Genomic DNA, 20291 nt, shown 5'->3' on the forward strand with positions numbered 1-20291 from the left:
CATGAAGTAGCAGAAAAAACAAGGTTATGAGGAGCTGTATTACAGAATCACAGCACTAGCAAGGCTGAGAACCACTGCTCTAGAGGAGAGCTGTTGCTGAGGTCAGAGATGACTCTCTGAGAGGAAATGGCAGGTGGACTCATTGCCTGGATTGCATGTCTGATTTACCGGGGTGGGGCAGTATAGGTGACTGATAGAGGAAAGGTCACAGAAATTGCCAGTACCTACTAGAGGCTTATTTGTCTCTGCAGGCCAGCGTTCTGGGTCTAGCTGAGCAGCCTTGCGTGCATTGGCACTTCCAGGACAGGGGCACCTTGGGGAGGTGCCATCGGCAGCATGCATGGGATGTGGCCAGAGGGGTCATCCTACAAACATGGATACGTTCCCAGGTTTTGCTGTAGGTTGCTCTTGTTGAGGGCCAATCAGCACTCTGGAATGTCAGGTTGCACCCATGTCATCAAAGCACTGTGGGTCGTGGTGGAAGGACAGACAGATGGCGGGATGACAGTGAATCTGGATCGATAAAGGATTTGTTTTTATGTTTGTGTGTCCAAAGAGGCCAGTGTTGTACAGGCAGTTGTGAGCTGCCCAGGATGAGTGCTAAGAGCCAAGTTCTGGACCTCTACAAGATCAGTCAGTCTGTGCCCTTAACCCAGAGCCATCTCTCCAGCCCTGCAAATTTACTTATTCCTAAGCCTTGTTTTACACTCAAGTGAGATTCCTGCCATGACCGTCTTGCACATCTGTTACAAAGCTCTCATAATGCGTGTGATCTTGGAACTGAAACACTGCCTTCACTGCTGTCTAATATCTAGCAGACAGCAAGGGGCATTTAATATTTTGACATTTAGTTTTTTTTCTCCCCTCCCCCCCCCCCCCCCACGGGTTTGCCATGTGTCCTTGGATTCGTTTATAGGCATCTAGCACATGCAGAAGCCTGCAGAGACCAGCAGAGGACATCAGATCCCCTAGAACTGGAGTTACAGATGGTTGGGAACTGCCTTGTGGGTGCTGGGGGCCAAACCTGTATCCTCTGCAAGAATAGTTACGTGTTCTGTTACCCAGAGCCATCTCTCGAGCCCACATCTAGTGTTTCTATTTCACGGTGCCTGTGTAGAGGTGAAAGGACAACCTGTGGGTTGGTTCCTTCCTTCTACCGTGTGGGCGTAGGGGTTGGAACTCAGGTTGTTGGGCCCAGCAGAAGTGCATTTGCTCACCGAGTTGTCTCACTGGCCTGGTCATCATCCTTTTCTATTAAATCAGGTGCATTTGGGGAAGTCCTGACAGATGAGAAGGAATTAGGGTGTCAGCATGCAGCATATGACGCAGGAGGTAGAGCCTTTATGTTGTTGAGGAAGCCTTTATATGCTATAAAGATGCTGACACCCGAGAGACATCTGAGAGAGGGGCCAGACCAGGCCATGAATGCTAAGGCCCTGTGTGACCGAGCAGTGTGACCGAGGTGAGCCAGTTGAAAGAACTGACAGACAGACCAGTGTATTCGGGAAACAATTTGAAAGTCTTAGTAAGACACTAAGAATTCAGCTAGTGGATGCCCAGTCTGTAGCCCCCTGCCAAGTGCCTTGACTTTTAATAGCTCATTCCAGCCCCCACAAGTCACCAGTGCTCTCTGTCCTTGACCCCAGCTGGTCCGGAGGTGCCAAAGAAATCAGGGTTGTCTTTTGAAAGTTAAAAAAACCGAAAACAAACGGCGTGATGGAGATACGTTCTATGCATAATATATTTGCCCGTTTTAAGTTGTGAATTCAGTGAGTTTGCTGGAATGCCTCGTGCAGCCCCCTCGAAAGTGACCACATGTAGCTATCTCGGAACTGCGCCTCTGCTTCCCTGCAGATGGACCCCTACTTCTACTCCTGCTAGCCAGTGCTTTTCAGTTGTGGGCTTTTTTTGTTTGTGGTATTTTGTTTTTTAGTTTTATACAATGAAGTCATGGTACATAGTCCCATCTGTGAGCTTAAATTGTTCTTAGACCACTGTTTTATTACTGAGCCCTATTACATGGGCATGCCATAATTTTAAAATCAGTTTTATTAAGCAATGGACAGTTGAATTCTTCCTAGGTCTTAGCTGTAACGAGTAAGAGCTTCTAGGAACATGGAAATTCAAGTCTTTGTGCAAACAGATGTTTCTTTCCTTATTTTTCTTATTTTCTTTTTTGAGGCAGGAGATGGCCCTGAGCTGGTCACTGTCTCCGGCCTTTTACTCCTGAGTTCTGGACTACAGGCACTCACCGCCGTGTTTAGAAGATGTTTTATTATTTGCTTGGGTAAACAGTAAGATTGGTGCTGAGTGGATTGAGGTTGTTAAGACGCTGCCATTCTGTTTTCTCAAGCCGCAGTATCATTTTCAATTGCACTCACAACATGCACGAGTTCAGTCCCTCCATCTTTGCATCAGCAGTCGGCGTTATCAGCCTGTCTTGCCATTTTAGGGTTGTGCTGCGGGGTCTCCTTGTGATTTAACACACATATCCCGGTAACCATGGTATCCAGAATTTCATGTTTTCACTGGCCTCTGGGCATTCATTCTATTTGATGTAGCTGTCTGGACTTAGTGTGTGTGTGTGTGTGTGTGTGTGTGTGTGTGTGTGTATTATGAAGTGCGTTACAGCAGAGGAGATGCTAAGGTGTTGAATGTCTCTCACTGGAAGGGACTGTCAAGAGAAAGTGAACGTTTCTGTGGCTCTCAACCTTCCTAACTACGATCCTTTAATGTAGTTCTTCATGTTGTAGTGATGTCTGATGTATAGGATACCTGATACGGTATCCCCAAAGGGGTCCAGACCCACAAGTTGAGAACCACTGGTTTAAGTAGTGATAGTTCAAGACAAGTTTGTGAATGGTATACTCTGCAAAACAGTTGTTGTAGGTATTCTGGGAGCTGGATTAAATCACCCTTACAGAAAAAATTTAAATGATTCATGGTCTCTGATTTATTTTTTTAAGAATTCTTGGGGCTAGAGGGGTGGCTCAGTGGTTAAAAACACTGACTGTTCTTCCAGAGGACCTGGGTTCAAGTCCCAGCAACCACACAGCCTCTCACAACTGTGACTCCACTTCCAGGGCATCTGTCATCCTTTTGTGCGGTCCCTGCGGGCACTGCACACATGTGGGGTATGGGCATGCATGCAGACAAAATGCCCTGGTGTAGGAGGTCCTTCTGTCTACATGTTGCTTTTATTGGCTAATGAATAAAGAAACTGCTTTGAGCCTATATCAGGGAAGAACAGAACTAGGTTGGGAAAGCGAGGCTGTATGCTGGGAGGAAGAAGGGTGGAGTCAGGGACACCATGGAACTGCTGGAGATAGATGTGCTAAAATTTTGCTGGTAGGCCACAGCCTCTTAGCTATACACAGATTAATAGAAATGGGTTAAATTAATATATAAGAGTTAGCCAATAAGAAGCTAGAGCTAATGGGCTAAGCAGTGATTTAATTAATACAGTTTCTATGTGATTATTTCAGTCTAAGCTAGCCGGGTGGCCGGGAACCAACAAGAGGCCCCTTCCTTACTACAATGCCCACACACATAAAATAAAACAAAGGAAACAGATTGAAAGTTTTCTGGCATTTCTACAGAAATTCTGGACCTGAAAAGGTGGCCCTTTTGTCTGTGTTGCTGTAGATTTGGCAGCTGGTTAGAGAACTCAGAGTCAGGCTTCCCTTTCTCAGGGGTGCAAAGGACTTGCCCAAGACTTTGAAGGCAATTTAGTGAGAACTTGTGAGGCCCGGGGTTCCTCAAAGATTCCTGAGAGGTTTTGTAACATGGCTATAATTTTTTAAAACCTAGAATATCTCTAACAATGGCTAAAAACTCTTCAGATTTGCATGCTGGCACTGGAGTGATGGCTCAGTGAATAAGAGCAAGTCCTGCTCTTGCAGAGAACTTGAGTTTGGTCCCCAGCACCCACACCGGGTGGCTTATGACCTCCTGTGACTCAAGCTCCAGGGTGATCTGATGCCTCTGGTCTCCAAAGGCACCTGCAGTCACATGCATACACTCATACGTGTAATTAACAATTATAATAACATTTAAAAATGTTTGCATGCTAAAGCATGCGTCCGCAGCCCTGAGGGGCTACTACCTAAACATTCGAAGGTCCTCTTACGCCATGGGTGAAGGGGTGTGAGGGCGGCGGATTTATTTGCATGACTGTTGGCACCCAATGGGTGTTGGGGGACTTAGAAGCTAGAGTTCAGAGGCTGGAATCGCTCCAGTTACACAGCTCTGCTGTTTTAGTGAAGGTGTTTGTGTAGACAGGAAGTTGGAGAGGAGTCAGTATACAACCGTGGTTATCGTAATCAACATCACATTCATAGATGCTGACGCCTTACAGAACTATGCAAGAAGAGCCGTCCCAGGGTCCTCTGCAAAGACAGGTGATCCCAGCAGCCCAATTCATTGACTGATTTTTTTTCAGGGCCAACTGAATGCATGGTCCTAGGATGGCAAAGACAAAAAATTAGCCACTTGGTGATCTCCAAGATGTTAAAGTGGGTGGCGTGTGTGTGTGTCTGTGTGTGTATGTTCCTATGTGTGGTATGTGTATTTATGTCTTTTTGTATGTGGTGTGTCTGTGTATATGTTCCTATGTGGTGTGTGTATGTGTGTGTGTGTGTTTTTGTATGTGGTGTGTGTGTCTCTGTGTGTATGTTCTTATGTGTGGTGTGTCTTTTTGTATGTGCATGTGTCTCTGTGTGTATGTTCCTATGTGTGGTATGTGTATTTATGTCTTTTTGTATGTAGTATGTCTGTGTGTATGTTCCTATGTGTAGTGTGTGTATGTGTGTGTGTGTCTTTTTGTATGTGGTGTGTGTGTGTCTCTGTGTGTATGTTCTTATGTGTGGTGTGTCTTTTTGTATGTGCATGTGTCTCTGTGTGTATGTTCCTATGTGTGGTATGTGTATTTATGTCTTTTTGTATGTAGTATGTCTGTGTGTATGTTCCTATGTGTAGTGTGTGTATGTGTGTGTGTGTCTTTTTGTATGTGGTGTGTGTTTGTATATCTCTGTATGTTTTTATGTGTTGTGTTTGTGTGGGGTGTATGTGTGTAGTGTGTATGTTTTTGTGGTGTGTTGTATGTGGTGTGTATGTGTGTGTTTCTGTGGTGTGTGTTTGTGTGTAGTGTGTGGGTGTGATGTGTACGTGGGGGTGTGGTGTGTACGTGTGTATCTCTTAGTATGTGATATGTGTGTGAGGTAGCACAGCACAGACTGTTGGCTCCGAAAAGTTAACGCCTGACTTACAGTCCTCTGGGATAGTATGCACAGGTCACCCAGCAGGGACTTCCAGGCCCTTCTTGTCCAGTGCATTTACAATAAGGACTACAAGGACATGCTCCATGATAGAGAGTTGAAACCAATTTCCTACTACTTCAGAACGTTTCCGTTTTTTTTTTTTTCAAACAGAGGATGTCTGTGCCCATCTGTTCCTACTTATTTGTGCAAACCCGACTCATCTCTGTCTTATGTAATTCAAAGACTAAGGAAAGCGTAGAGTGGGCCACTGGCACCACACTGCTGGTTCCAGACAAATGGTACCGGCCTCTGTGTTCTCACTGATGCAGCTCGGAGGACGGGATGTCACATCTTTGAACAATTCCTGTTCTAGCAAGGGTGCCTCCGAATCCACCACACACAGAGGAGCTGGTCCAAGGGGACATGGGTCCCCTTATTCCTCCATCTATCTCTGGCTTCTATCGCACCATGTGCTGGGAGGGGCTGGCACAGCCCCTCTGGTTCCATTCATGCAACCTGCCTGCCTGTTAACAGCTTGTCACTTTCTTCGCGATGTCTCTGTATGTGTGTGTGGTATGTGTGTGTGTGTGAGAGAGAGAGAGGTGGGGTGGGGGGTAGTGCGTTAGGCATAAATAAAGCACAGCACTGTACGCTCTGTTCATCTCACGTTGCTGGAGCATGTGTCCGTCAGGGAAGAGACCCGGCTCCCTGCCCTGGAAGAAGCACCCATGGTCTCGCCTTTGTCTTCCATAGTTCTGTTAGAAGATTCAATGACTCGGGAAGTCTTAGGTTTCTGAAAGCAGGGTCCTCTTTCACCGTAACCCCAGGCCATGGTAGGAGCAGCTTGTCTGCTTAGTAAGCACTTTAGGATGACTATAGGATTTCCAGGGATCCCACCGCCCGATTAAATATCTTTATTTTCTCGATTCAGTGTTCCTTAACATTCCCACAGTCATTTCCTGTGAGCGGTAAGGAAACAGCACTGCTGAGAGAACACGGCAGAGAATTTGAACGAGAATGGGGAATCCGGGGACTGCTTTGGCTTCTCCTTACCTCTGTGGACTTGGTGTGGCCCCTCTGAGCCTCGGTTGGGACATTGTTACCGTGTGCCTGTGTCATGTCATGCATTGAAAGTGTCACATGGACAAAAGGTGAGTCACTGCCACTTGCCTTGTGCCAATAGGGTTGGTGACGGTGCTCGGACTTTTCGGCTAAGTGGTCATCGGATTTTTCTCTTTTGCTGTGTATTTCAAGATACCCAATCCAGGGAAATAGAGTAGAAGTTTTAAAAAGTGCTTTCTGTCATCATTGACTTTATTTTTATACTTCCTCCTCGTTCATAGTAATTGGTAATAACTAATCATTGATTTATTCCCCCCCCCCAATGAAACTTTCAGCCATAGATTTCCTCCCGCCCCCCCCAGGAGAAGCAACCCATTACATCATGTATTAAAACGTAATTTTAATATTTCCCCCATGTGCCTGTCACAAGATGCATAAGGAGGTCAGAAGGCTCTTAGGGGAGTTGGCTCCCTTTCTTTATCTGCCATGTGGGTCCCGGGTGTTGAATTCTGATTGGTTGCTGTAGGAGGAGCCGCTTGTTCGTCCCAGCCACCCAGAACCAAAAAAACCACACAGAAACTATATTAATTAAAAACTGCTTGGTCCATTAGCTCTAGCTTCTTATTGGCTAACTTTTGCATCTTAATTTAACCCAGCTCCATTAATCTGTGTATCACCATGTGGCTGTGGCTTACCGTCAAAGTTTCAGCATGTCTGATGCTGGCTGCTCCATGGTGTCTCTCTGACTCTGCCTTCTTCCTCCCAGCATTCAGCTTAGTCTTCCCCGCCTACCTAAGTTCTGCGCTATCAACAGGCCCAGGCAGTTTCTTCATTCATTAATGGTAATCACAGCACACAGCGGGGACTCCCACATCAGATCACCTAAGCCATCTCTCCAGCCCAAATTGTAGATCTTGGAGGCATTAAGTTATCATGTTGCTTGAGGTGGAGCAAGCACTTTGCATGCTAGTTTTATGGTGTCATGGTTTGAGAAAGACTTTACGGTGTGTCTGTGTCCGTCCGTTCTTCTGTGTTGGTCCCCCACCTCCTCTGTTGTAAGCACCTCAGATCAAAGACAGCAGCATTATGTTAATCCCTGTGGATTTCCTCATTGGGGCTGGTCCATCTTTGGTCCCTGTGCCTGTTACCTGGGAGCTGGGGCTTGCTTGTCCTTGGTTGCTGTCCCCTGGGCCTGTGCAGTGATGGCAACGTGCTTCAGGTGGGCAGGCATTGTGTCCTGTAGCCTCTCAGGGACCCTGGGCCCACTCCTCTGTCATCAGCTATCTCAGATGACCCCTTAGCCAGGAGGGACTCTGCTTGTACCTTTATGTAGGAGGAGACCCAGCCATTGCTGTCACTTTCTCTTTGTTTGCTTCCCTAGGATTTCTAGTTGTTTTTTTCCCCCCTCTGGAGTGAAAACAAAAAGTGTAAATAAGGCCAGAGCCCTTCCTTGGGGAGGGACCTGCGTCCTCCAGTGAAGAAGGTAAACTGCCCGCTTACCCTCACGGCACAGCCAGGAGCTGCCTCTGTCCTTTGCTGTACTTCCTGTCCCATCCCTCAGTGACAGGGACCCAGCCCATCCTTACCTTTGCCCCGGGCCTGGCCTTGTGCCCACAGCCTCATCCTGATCCTGCTTCTCTGCCTTTCTACTGCTTCAACCTCCTCACCAGTCTCCTACTCACCTAACCTGGGCCACATTTCTCTTCTGTGCCATGGCCTCTGCTCATCCTCTGTGCTGGAACCTTGGGGGACGGGGAGAGGAAGGGGGAGAGGATGGGGTGGGGATATTATCTGAAGGCTTGGTGGTTTTCGGCCAAAAACTTTAATAAAAAAAATAATAAGTGAACGGGACTGGAGAGATGGCTCAGCTATTAAAAGCACTTGTTGCTCTTGCAGAGGACCAGGGTTTGGTTCCCAGCACCCACGTGACGGCTTCCAGCCATCTAACGCCACTTTTAGGGGATCCATCACCCTTTTCTGTCCTCCACAGGCAGTGGTGTACATGCGACACATAGAACTACATGCAGGCAAAACACCCATATAGACACGCTAAAAATAAATATATCGAGCGATTAACAGGGACTTTTGCCACTCTTGGGAGCCCCTGCGCTGTCCACTATTGAGAATATTATTTTAAGGTATGTTACTTTTGTTTAAACTCTGTGAAGCTGTGATACTTTATCTCGAACACCTGATAAGTCTACTTAAGATCTGAATGGCCAATGGTGAGAGACGAGAAAGAATAGGCGGGCTGGCAGGCAGAGAATGGATAGAAGGAGAAAACTGGGAGGAGGGGTTTGGAGTAGTAGCCTGAGAAGGAGGAGGACATTAGGGACCAGCCACCCAGCTACACAGTAATCCATGGAGTAAGAGTAAGATTTAAGGAAATAAGGAAACAGGAAAAACACAGAGGCCAAAGGGTACATGGGTTAATGTAAGTTAAGAAGAGCGGGCAAGAAACAAGCCAAGCTAAGGCCGGATGTTTATAAATAAGAATAAGACTCTGTGTGTGATTCTTCTGGGAGCTGAGTGGTGGACATCCCCAAAAAGAGTCCAAAGAGTATAACATTATATTATTGCTAAAGGGTCAGGGTTAGATTACTGCCACAGTCCGCATCTTGTTCCTTGTGGCTCTTAAGCTCTCAGTGAGATCTGTGTGTGTGTGTGTGTGTGTGTGTGTGTGTGTGTGTGTGTGTATTTTAAACGAGGTGTGGGGGGCTCAGGAGTAGGCTGAGAAAGTGTTGATTCCCTCAGGCACTAGAGAGAGCAACAAAGGTGAGGTGGGGGCTGCCTGTGGGCCCCCTGACTCTGGCAGGGACACTGTTAAGAAACAGGGAAGAATACAGTGGTGGGAATTGGCCCAGGCTTTTCCTAAATTTGCTGCGGCTCTCTAAACCTTTTGATCGGTTCAAAGCCAAATAAACAGCCTGGGGGTGAGTCTCTAAAGTCCTTTCAGTCATTCTCTTCTGCTTTGAGTTGGGAAAACAAATGAGGGTTTTGCAAGCTGACCTCGTATTTCCTCATATGATGGGGTTCAAGCGGCCACAGTGTCACCCGCCGCATGGTACTTGGCATTAACCCCCTAACTGTCTTGTTAGACTATGCACTTATATTTTACATATAAATCATATATCTTAGTGTGTGTCTCTGATGCTAGCATCTGAGTGGCACTGTTGCCTTGTGGTTCACTTGAAAAGCTTTGGTGGGGGTGGGGGCAGGGGAATGGGGTAGGCGTGGGTGAGCCATCATCATTTCTTCCTGAATGATGGGGACCCCCCACTTTCCTCTATGAGTGCTGCAGAGAGTGGATGGGGAGCACAGACTTGGCTGGACTTCTTGCACAGAAAGACCCCAGAGTCATGAGAAGGGGGAGCTTGCTAGGAACCTTATTTCATAGAGGTGTACCCCAACATTGGGTCTCTGACTTAGGGGACGAGGGTTGCATGTCTTCCCAGCACTTTAAACTTTATTTTACTTGTTTAACATCATTTTAAGGCTAAGAGGACAAGGGGCTTTTCTTCTACCAGGCTGGCTCAGGGCATTCCTTGTGGCCTTTTGGGAAGCCTTCAAAGGAAGTAAGGAAATGTTCAGAAAAACTTAAATATGAATGGAATAAAAAAAACTGGTTGGTTCTTGGAAGTGTGCCAGCGGGAGTGTGAGCTGGCTAGGAAGGCTTGTTGCTCTTACTTATTTGTTATTAATGTATTCTTTGACAATTCCATGCGTACACAGTGTATCTTGATCGTACCTACCTCCAGTTCCTCCCTCTCACCACCCCCCTTCTAACACACCCCCTGCCACCTTCATCATGTCTCCATTGTTGTCCTCTTCTTCCTCCCCCTCCCCCTTCTCTTCTGCACCACCATCATCCTCATCTACCAAGTCCACTTAGTGCTGCCTGACAGAATATCAGCTGATTCGTTCAGCTTCATCTTGTGCCTATAAACCGAATCGCAGTGGATCCGTGGATGCCATGGCCGCTTCCTGTCTAGAAGAGGCGTTTTACCGAATACATCCTCGTACTCCTCCTCTTGATGTTTGCACCTCCTCTTTTGCCACACTTTAGCAGCTGTCATTTCTGGAGACGACTTCTCTGATCTGGAAAGAATTTATCCTGATGATAAGGGCAGACCTAGAGGATGGTGTGTCCCTAACCTTAGTTGGAACGGTTGAGCTGTGCCTCTCTGGGAAGTGGAGGACACTCGGTTGGTGCTGTCTGCTGCCATGCCGGCTGTATGTGGAATACTACTCCAGTTACCCTAGCTAAGGACACAAGCTAAGTTATTCTCAGGTTAGGAAGCTAGGGGATGCTCTTCCAAGACCACAGATTCCTGGAGAAATTCCCGTTTTCTTGGGGACCGTTGTCTCAATTGTCTGATGTCAGGATGGAGAGACACAAGAGTCACACATCCTCACTGCTCCCTGTTACAGTCTGTCCATCAAAGGCATCCAATATCATTTTGCCCATTTTTAGTATATGCCCATTGCTTTAAGCCTGTGGTCACAGTTGCACGATGTTCTTCTGAAAGAACACATAAAACACACCTATGACAGCTTGTGGACCACAGGAAAGCATCTGTGGGACCTGGTATGCTGGACAAGATGAGGACTTGGGGTAGCATTGTGTGTGGTGTGTGGTGTGTAGAAGGTGTCCCCAGGTAGACCGCATCACCTCAGGAAGCAAAGCCCTCCTTGGTTCTGAAGACCCGTGTTTATGTTACTGAAGTGAGGTTGACGTGGCTTGAGTCTATGGGGCATTCAACCTGGCCTAGGATCCCATTGTCTTCTGGGACTGGGAAGAACAAGAAGGCTGACTCCAGCCACCTGCTAATGGTCACCTTCCCAGCCTCTGTGTCTCTGTCCCCTGTCCCTTCACTAACGGCTGGGCACCTTTTAGAGTGTCCCCTGGCCTGTGCATGGTTCCCCTCCTGCCATTATTGCTCATTCCTGCCCTACCTCTGTGCTCTGCTGTCATTTGGAGTACGTGGGATTGCCAGAGCCAGAGGCATCAGGACCTTGGACTGTCCAGGACATCTTGTGTCTCGCTGGCTCCTTCCTGGGAAGGGTCCGGTGCAGGCTGTGCCAGCAGCCTCACCATACAGCCTATGTGTGGCTGCTGTGTAAAGGGAAGTTTCCTTTCCTATTCTCCTGAGCCACTTGGAGGCTTCTTGCCCCTGTCAGTAATCAGATACGAAGCAAGGCCAAGCTTGTGTTCAAGGGCATCTGTCTCCTTTTCTCTGCATAGCGACTATAGACTATAGCGTAGTCTAGTTAGCTGCTGGATGTGTCCCCGTCGGTGTCTGCAGGGGACAGTCTCCTGAGTAGTTGCTTTTGAAACTTGGTGAGACTGAGGCTGCCCTCACTGACCCAGCATTTCTGGGTGTGTTCTTGCCTTTACTAGGCCATTCCAGTGACCTCACTGCCTTGGGTCACAGTGGACAGCAGCCTAGGCCAGCAGTTCAGCATGGTTGATTGTTTCAGGTGATGGCACTTTTGGGTTTTCCTCTTGTTTACTTTTTCAGTTCAGAAAGTGTTTACTGAGAATGTCTTTGCAGAACCAATTTGTGGCAAAGGGAGGGAAGTGGATTTCAGCCCTGGAATGGTGGGGTGAAGGTGAGACGTTAGGTCCCCATTGTGTCCCCAAACCTGGAGCCAGCACCATGTGCAGGCAGCACCCCAGGGCTGCTTCTGCTGGGGTTTCCCCATCACTGGCCGGCTCACTTGACCTCTTCATTGGTCAGTGTTTCCTGGCTGCTCTGGGCTCCTCTGTCCACATCCAGGGAGCTTCAGGGCGAGGTTTCTGCCTGCAGGCTGGATTAGCTCACCCTCCTCTGCGTCCCAGGGAGCTGTTTTCACGTTAATCATTTATTTATCCTTAAATAAACGAATACATAAGTACACCCTGGTAAATCTTTCAAAGAGTGCCAGGAACTGAGTCTCTTGGCACCATTTTCTACCTCTCCTCTGGAGCCACGTGATGGCTTCCTGTACTGCCTAACCAAGAAGTCTCTGTGTTTATTTTTATATGTGGGAATATGCAGCTTAGAGTATTGCTGTTTTCTTTATTGTTTAATCTGTTCCTTCCATGTATTTTTGTGGTCAAAGGTAAACAAATCCCCAGTGGTAGGATAATAGAAAAGGAGACAAAGTGTAGGGTATTGAAAGCCTCTCCCTTTGCCTTTCCCTGAACTCCAAACCTAATGAATGCACTGGGGCCAATCTGTTACTGTGCTGTGTGTTTTTTCTTTTTATTTTTTTAAAAGATTTATTTATTTTTACATTATGTGCATTTGGTGGTTTACCAGCATGTAGGTCTGCAAAGGAGCCAGGACCCTTGAAATTGGGGCTACAGACAGTTGAGTGCCTCCATGTGGGTGCTAGGAATCAAACCCAGGTCCTCTGGAAGAGCACCCAGTGCTCTTGGCCGCTGAGACAGCTCTCCAGCTCTTATCTTTTCTTCTTGCTTTCAGATTTTTTGTTGTTGTTGTTGTTTTTGAGAGATAGTCTTACATTGTAGCCCATGCTGGCCTCAATTGCAAAAATCCTCCTGCCTCAGCCTCCTATGTGCTGGAATTTCAAGAGTGAGTTACCATTACCAGGCCTGGCATGCTTTTAGTGTGTGCTGTGTATGTGTGTGTGTATGTGCTGTGTATGTGTATATGTGTGTGTGTGCTGTGTGTGTATGTATGTGTGTGCTGTGTATGTGTGTGTATTTGTACTGTGTGTGTGCTGTGTATATGTGTGTATTTGCTGTGTATGTGTGTATTTGTGCTGTGTATATGTGTGCTGCGTATGTGTGTGCTGTGTATGTGTGTATTTGTGCTGTGTATGTGTGTATTTGTGCTGTGTATGTGTGTATGTATGTATGTGCTGTGTATGTGTGTTTAATTGGTTTATAATGAAGCTGGTGTCTTCTCTGCTTTCTGTGATTTTTTTTTTTAAACTAGTTAACAGTCTCTTCTCCTGAGTGTGTTGCTTGCTGCTTGTGTACATTGCTGTTTGTGCAAGGGAAGACCTTTCTGCTTGGCCAGCTGTGTCTGGGTACAGCCTGAGGCCAGGGAGCTGGTAAGGTGATGTCCTGTGATGGCCAGGGAGCGCTCACTAGCCAGACTGCGATAAGAACGGAATCCTGTATGTGGACACACGGAGCGAGCGTTTATCTTTCTTTGCCTGTACCCCAGCGTCACATACTTTAATATTAGATTAAGGCCGTCAGTAGGCGTGCAGTTCGCTAGCCACTGTACAGTGGTACACCTGGCTTTGCCTTTCATTTTGAGATTTTACCTCACAGTATCGCGAGTGTTCTGTTTTTAACATTTTTATTGAAATCGTTTGTGTATGGTATACACAAAGGCTTTTCTCCCATGGCTCTGTAGCCTTTTCAGTACAAATGCATAGTGTGGTTTGTAGTGTTAACTCCCCAACAGACTCATGAGTCTGTCCAGTTGGGGGCTGTCTTGAAGAGTGTTAGTGTATCCTTGTGTTTGACTTCTGTGTCATTACAGAACAACCGTCTGTGCCCCCGCTAGCTTGTCCTGAGGCGCACACATTTCACACGACTACAGTTTGGCTCAGGCATGAATTTGATCTTAATTTTGAACGACACCTGTTATTCTCCCAGCTCAGTTAATTCCCAGAAGGAGGGAGGCCCATTATTGTCCAGCTTCACAGTGAGCTCACGGCTGCCATGTGGTTCTGTGAATCCCCGATGGCTTCTGCAAATGTTTACCACTCTTCCTTAATGCTCTGTACTTTGCTCGAAGTCAGATGTGTGATGAGACCGCCCTGCCACTGATGCCCGTGTGACCGTCCTAGCAGATCTGCCCTGGAGTGTGCTCGGGTTTATCAACTAGTTTTCAAAAGTGTCATTTCCTCTGAAGTTGACCCATCATCATACATAGGGGTGGGCTAAGCGGGGAGAACATGGACAGGGCCAGCTCCAGCAGGGACAGCTGTGCTCTGTAGGTCTCCTGCAGACATTATCTTTGGGTTCCAGGAAGGACATTGACCCCTTTGTTGCCTCCCTTTGAGATCCCAGGGTGCTGGACCAAATTGGCCGTGGACTGGTATTATAGTGTGCTTCTAGGCCGGGGCCAATGGGACAGGTCTGGCTGATGCCATGGATGGATGCTTTGCAAAGATCGTCTGAGTCAGAGTCAGCAAAGTTTTCCTGAAAAGGGCCAGATGGTAATTAAATAAATTTCCACAAATATTTAGAGTGAAATTCAAAACAAAGCTAATAGTCAAGGCCCGTGATTGAGAAGAATATGGTTGTTTTGAGGGTTGGGATAACGTTTCCTTTAGCTGGGTGAGTCAGAGCGAGCTTTCCCTCACGCATCACCACACCGAACTGGACGCGTCCACCTGTCAAAACTGTTAGGTTGTGAACAGACAAGAGGTGGGGCATCTTTCGCTTGTGGCTCATGGGTTTCCCACCCCTGAACCAAACCATCTCCTTCCACAGACTGTGAGGCCGCCCCTCCACCCAGCCTGCCATCAGGTACCTGCTTGCCAGGACTGTGGGATGCAAAGAGGAAGTGGGTTGATCTCACACCACCAAGAAGGTAGCGCATGGCAGGGGGTGTCGCTATGGAGCTACGGAACAGGAGGGCTGCCTGGTGGATCCCGTAGCTCCCGGACAGCTCTCATGTGCACAGAGGGACGTGCAGAGGCAGAGGCAGAGGAGGCAAGAGCCTCATGACATTCTGGAACCATCACACACACGCCTATGTGGCTGAAGCTCTCGCGGGAGTCAGCAAGGCGTGCCGAAGTGAACTGTCAATGTTTTTCATTGTAATAGAATCCCCAACAGCTTATGGCTGCTTACTGTGCGGGGCAGCCAGGTGTGAAAATGCCGCCACTGGGGCTGTGAGGGTCTTTCTAGCGGTGGGTCTATCATGACCCATGCCCTCGTGGTCTCTGCTCCCTTTCCCCATTCGCCATCTCCGGTTACCACTCCAACGGTTATTTATTTGCCTTGGAAATGTTTGAGACACATCCCTACAGTCTTGTTTATGCAATAAATTTAATCTGGTAAGCTTGTTTTATAAACTAGAGGTCAGCTTGAGTCCAGCCCCTCAGAGTTTATAGGGTTTGGCCAGACATCAGCTACGGGCCAGGCCCGCCCTGCTTAGGTCTTCATTGACTTCTGCAAGGTCCGTGTGCTTGTGATTTGTCCTCACGCTTTGGTGCCGGTCGTCCCTCTTCCTTCTTGGGTTGAGGAGTTGCGGAAGAAGGGGTGGGAGGTGAGGTATGGTTAGAAGTCTCAGCTGCGTTGCAGGTGCCTTAGGATTCTGGAGCCCACAAAAGCCTTATTCGTATTCTTGCTTTAAGGTTTTGGCAAAGCTTTGTGTAAATCACAGTTGCAAGAATTTTTTGTCTTAATCATTCTCACTTCTCCTGACTGGGTTTAATCTTATGATCTATAAATATGTGAGGATGGGGGGGGTGCAGTTTTGAGCAGGGAGGGAATCGCTTTTCCCTGGTGTAGGTTTTAATTATAATTACCTCTGCCACCAAGTGCCATGCGCCAAGCTCACCTTCGCTTCAATCTCTGCTGAATAGACGGGAAAAGCAGCAGCCAGTGTTTGTTTATCTTCTCATTCCTGAGGCAGGAAATGGCTTTCCCTTCAACAATAGGGACAGAAGGACTCATGGAGGCGTATTTTTACAAGACTTCTGTGCTGTCCTTGATAGGGAAAGGGCTGTAATTTTCAAAGCATTGTGTGGTGATTTTTGTTCAGCTGGTTGCAGAGCCAGCCCCTGGCACCTCAGTAGGTGCCCTCCTCCAGCCTCAGCCATACCCCACAGACACAGATGTACCCTGTGACCTGGGGTTACCAGCGGCAGAGCGCTTAATTCTACTGGAGACCTAGAGAAGCAGGCTAGGTTTCTGGCTGGTTACTCAGGAATCTAACGCCCAGATGGAGCCTGACTGGTTTCTGAACCAGTGTGGCTCCAACCAGTTCCTTCATCTTTGGGAGGCCTTTCCTGGAATCCTTTCCTGCTTGCCACCAGTGACCTTGAGGTACAACAGAGCTCTCTCTCTCTCTCTCTCTCTCTCTCTCTCTCTCTCTCTCTCTCTGTCGGTCAGAGAAGCCCTATGGCTTGGTACAGAGTCACGTTCCTTGGCAGGGCTTTCTGGTATGCAGTCGGTTGTGAATGCTGCACACACTCCAGCCCCTGACCTTAGAATATGGCACTGGGGCAAGTGACAAGCCACGAAGGTAGTTCTGATGTTATTTCTCAGAACCCAGTGTGTTCAAGTGTTCCAGGGTGCTCAGTAGTAGTATGGAGGTGGATAGCACCGGTGTCGGGACAGCGTCCAAGGTTGGCAAAGCAGGTCAGTGTACAAGGTGAGTCCTGGCCTGCTGCGTCTGTGTGTGTGGTGAGGTGTTTGTCTTCTGCAGGATCCTTGTCTTGGTTTTCTCACCAATACTCCCTGCTTTTGTACTGGGCATGCACCAGGTGCTCAGTCAATCTCAGCTGAAACCGTGAACAAGCAGAGATGCCGTGGGCCATCCTAAGATGAGCGATTGGTTCACCCTTCCTGTGGAGGGATTGCATGTCTTTGCTGGAGAACCAGACACCTGTGAGCCAGCCTGTGAAGCTGGGATCAAGGGTCAAGAGGCCGGAAGATATTCCAGGGAGAGAAGGCAATTAACACTGTTTAGAAGCAGAAGAAAACAGTGAATTGGGTGAGCATCAGGCAGTTCACTGAGAGCTCAGAGGACCACCAGAAGTGAAGGTGGCAGTTCAGGGGCTTGACGGATTAGCAAGGAGAGCTCAGAGTGCAGGGAGGCTTCTACGGCTTCTTTGAATTGTGCTGTTAGGAAGAGTTGACTTCTAAAGAGCTCACCCTTGCTGCTGAGGGGTCCTCTGCTGTCTGTGAGGAGGCTTGGAGGAGGATCTGCCCAGACTGCATGTTTGCTCATCAGCTGTGTTTGCAGCAAGGGTCTGCGACTTGGGGTGGGAACTCCCAACTGTGACAGCATTCTGATTCACCTTGTCGGGCTCTACTCCCTGACATGTGGGCGTGGCGCTTCAGAGACTGCCTGAGCAAACACAGCCTTGTGGAATACCTCTTGGAGGCCTGGGGAGGAGATACGGAGAGTGTGAGGGAGAGGGGGCAGGGCAGGTTTTTGTGGGTTACCTACTGTTTCCAAATACCTGTTTTTAAGGTCAAGAGAGGGTTAGAGATGGCCACCCAGGAGCATTAAGAGTTCATGGGGGTTAGGGAGATGGTTCAGTGAGAGAATTCGCTGTACAAGCATGAGGCCCTGAGTTCAAACAAACAAACCAAAAAACCCAGAGCCCACAGCATAAAAAAAACAGGCATAGCCATAATAACCCCAGTACTGGAAGGTGGGGCAGATGGGTCCCGGGAGTCAGATGACCAAGGCGATTCTGTCCTAAGGGAATAAGGTGGAAAGTGACGGAGGAGGACGTAAAGTGTCCTTTTCTAATTTCCACAGGCGTGTACCCCCAAAATGTGTACACACACACACACACACACACACACAGAGTGTGATCCCACAAAAAGCCAGACATGGTAGCAGGTGCCTGTAACTCCAGCACTGAGGTAGTGGGGAGGATCTCTGGGGTACATATACCACACTTAAAATCTTTCCCCATATGCAGAAAAGCCAACTCATAAGAAATTTTGCTTCAAGGCCAGCCTGAGCTATGTAATATAGCAAGGCTGTCTTTTTGTTTTTTTTAAATAGCTCTGTTTTTGCCTAGAGTCCTGGGTTTGATCTTGATATACATTAAGTTTCACTCAGTGAGTACATCCTATGGGTTCAGACAAACACACTGGTGTGATCAGAACTTTCTTTTCTTTTTTACCCTGCCTGGTGCCTTTTGATCAGTGTTCCATTTAAAACTGTCGGCTCCAATCTCATCTGTTTCTAACACCCCAGAAAACAGCCACGGCAGCGTCAGAATGAGGACTTACAAAGGTGGATGCTGGGAGCAGATTCAAGGGGCCTGGCTTTCTGATGTTTTTAGATGACAGGTCCCCCTTACTTGGCCTCACTCTCCTAGCTCCCAGGTGTACGCACCCTCCTGTCACAACCATTTGGTGGCCTTTGATCTTCTGAGCTGTTACCTGAGTAATGGGAAAAGGGAAAAAGTGTTCGCTCTGCCTCTTTGCTAGAAGTTTAGCTGTGACTAAATGCCTGGGGTCGATGAGTCACTGTGCACACTTTTGAGCACCTACTATGTGTGCACACTGTTGATCGCCTACTATGTGAACACACTATCGATCACCTACTATGTGTGCACAGTATTGAGCGCCTACTGTGTGTGCACTGTTGAGCGCCTACTATGTGTGCACACTGTTGCGCACCTACTATGCGCAGATATCTTTCACACCATTTGCTGTTGTCTTGTGATGGCTGCGCTGTAAATATTTGCTGGATATTAAACATGCAAGTGTTTTCTTGATCATTCGGCCTTGCCAAAGCTGTTACAGCTGGATTCTGGAAGAGAAATCTGAGACTTGGAGGGGATTAGGACTAAGCCTCCTAAACACAGCTAATAGGCTCACAAATCCAAAACACTGAGCCGCATCTGTCCAGGGCGGGTCTGACTCCGTGACTTGGCTGTTGGGACGCTCTTTGTGGGGAGGGTCACTTGGTATCCTTGAAATTGCCCTTTCCTCCAGGGGGAGAGGGGCAGACAGGGCTTTGGAACAGACAGTCTGGACAGACGTCCAGATGTGGTCAAGCCCTGTGTTTAGGTTCACTCACCTCTCTGTAGAGTCCTGTGCTCAGCAGGTGATGTGGGCAGAGGCAGCTTGTATGCTTCAGGTGCTGAGACATATGAGTTGGTTTTCTGTAAACCAATAAAACTGCTGTTTGGTGCATTTTTGTATATCAAATTTTCCATACTAGGCAAAGCCTCAGCCCATAGAAGCAGCCTTGGGGCCTTGTGTCTGTAGTTATGATCTATGTGCAAATATGTTTTAATTCACATAGTCTTTGTATTTTAGGCTTTGGACGTGGACCGGATGGTTCTCTACAAAATGAAGAAATCTGTGAAGGCAATCAGTATCTCCGGGCTAGGTAAGTCCTCACTGTTGTCTGGGGCGGGGGGGGGGGGGGCGGGGGGGGGCGGGGGGGAGGAGGGTTCTCAGTGAAAACACTCTATTTAAAGTCCTGTCTGGTTACCTCCCCCACTGAACATACAGTCTGGAGATGCTGGGATACCTGTTCCAGAAATAGGATTTATTGCCTGTTGTCTGGTTCGGGGAGAGTTCTCTTGTCTCCTGTCTGCCCCACTGTATGAACCCACTCCATCAGGCCCGGCGACAGAAGCTCCGCCTTCTTCTGTTTGGCCTGCACTGTGAGTCATGGCAGAAATCTCTCTGCCTTTCTCACTTCTCCTATTCTTTCCTTGTCTGGGAAGAAAATGAGTAAACATACAAACAAAGTCCACCAGGTAATACTTGATCGACTTCTACATGTGCTGAAGGAAAATGAATTCACCCCAGAACTGGGGCGAGCTCAGCTGCTAGACCGTTTGCTTAGCACATGAAGTGAAGCCCGGGTTTGGTTCTCAGCAGACAGTGGCACACACCCATGATCATAATACTCAGGAAAGTGGAAGCAGGAGGCTTGGAAGTTCAAGGGTATCCTCAGCTACGTAGTTGGTTAGAGGCAAGCCTGAACTACGTGAGACACTGTCTCAAAACACGAGTCCCTGAAACTTTTGACTTAAGGACAGCAGGCCACACAGATGGTGGGAGGGCCGCCCTGTGCAAATCCTATTAATGATAGAAAATATTTTTTTGAAAAGTCACCAAATGTCTGTGTAGTTTCATTCGGAAAGGAAGGTGGCAGCTTTCAAAAACCAGAAATAGGGATGGTGTCAGAGGCTTGAAAGAGGACTAGTAGATCCTGGAACAAAAAGCTAGCCAGCCTGTGGGAGAGCAACCCTGCTAAGTTAGAGTGTGGATGCTCTGTACGG

The 20291-nt window shown here is 47.9% G+C and overlaps 1 protein-coding gene across 5 annotated transcripts in view; it reads left to right on the forward strand.

Annotated features, from left to right (window-relative positions):
- The window catches only part of LOC121438893 (arf-GAP with SH3 domain, ANK repeat and PH domain-containing protein 2), a 151862-nt gene that overhangs the window by 36408 nt on the left and 95163 nt on the right, over positions 1-20291 (forward strand). For all 5 annotated transcript variants that reach the window (XM_041639378.1, XM_041639381.1, XM_041639379.1 and 2 more), the window contains exon 2: positions 19315-19387. In XM_041639378.1, the coding sequence (XP_041495312.1) occupies positions 19315-19387 (73 nt within the window). The remainder of the gene's footprint in view (positions 1-19314; positions 19388-20291) is intronic.

This window comes from Microtus oregoni, unplaced genomic scaffold (assembly GCF_018167655.1).
Source record: "Microtus oregoni isolate MIOR12 unplaced genomic scaffold, Mior012 000058F_ref0000040, whole genome shotgun sequence".
Classification (NCBI taxonomy): domain Eukaryota; kingdom Metazoa; phylum Chordata; class Mammalia; order Rodentia; family Cricetidae; genus Microtus; species Microtus oregoni.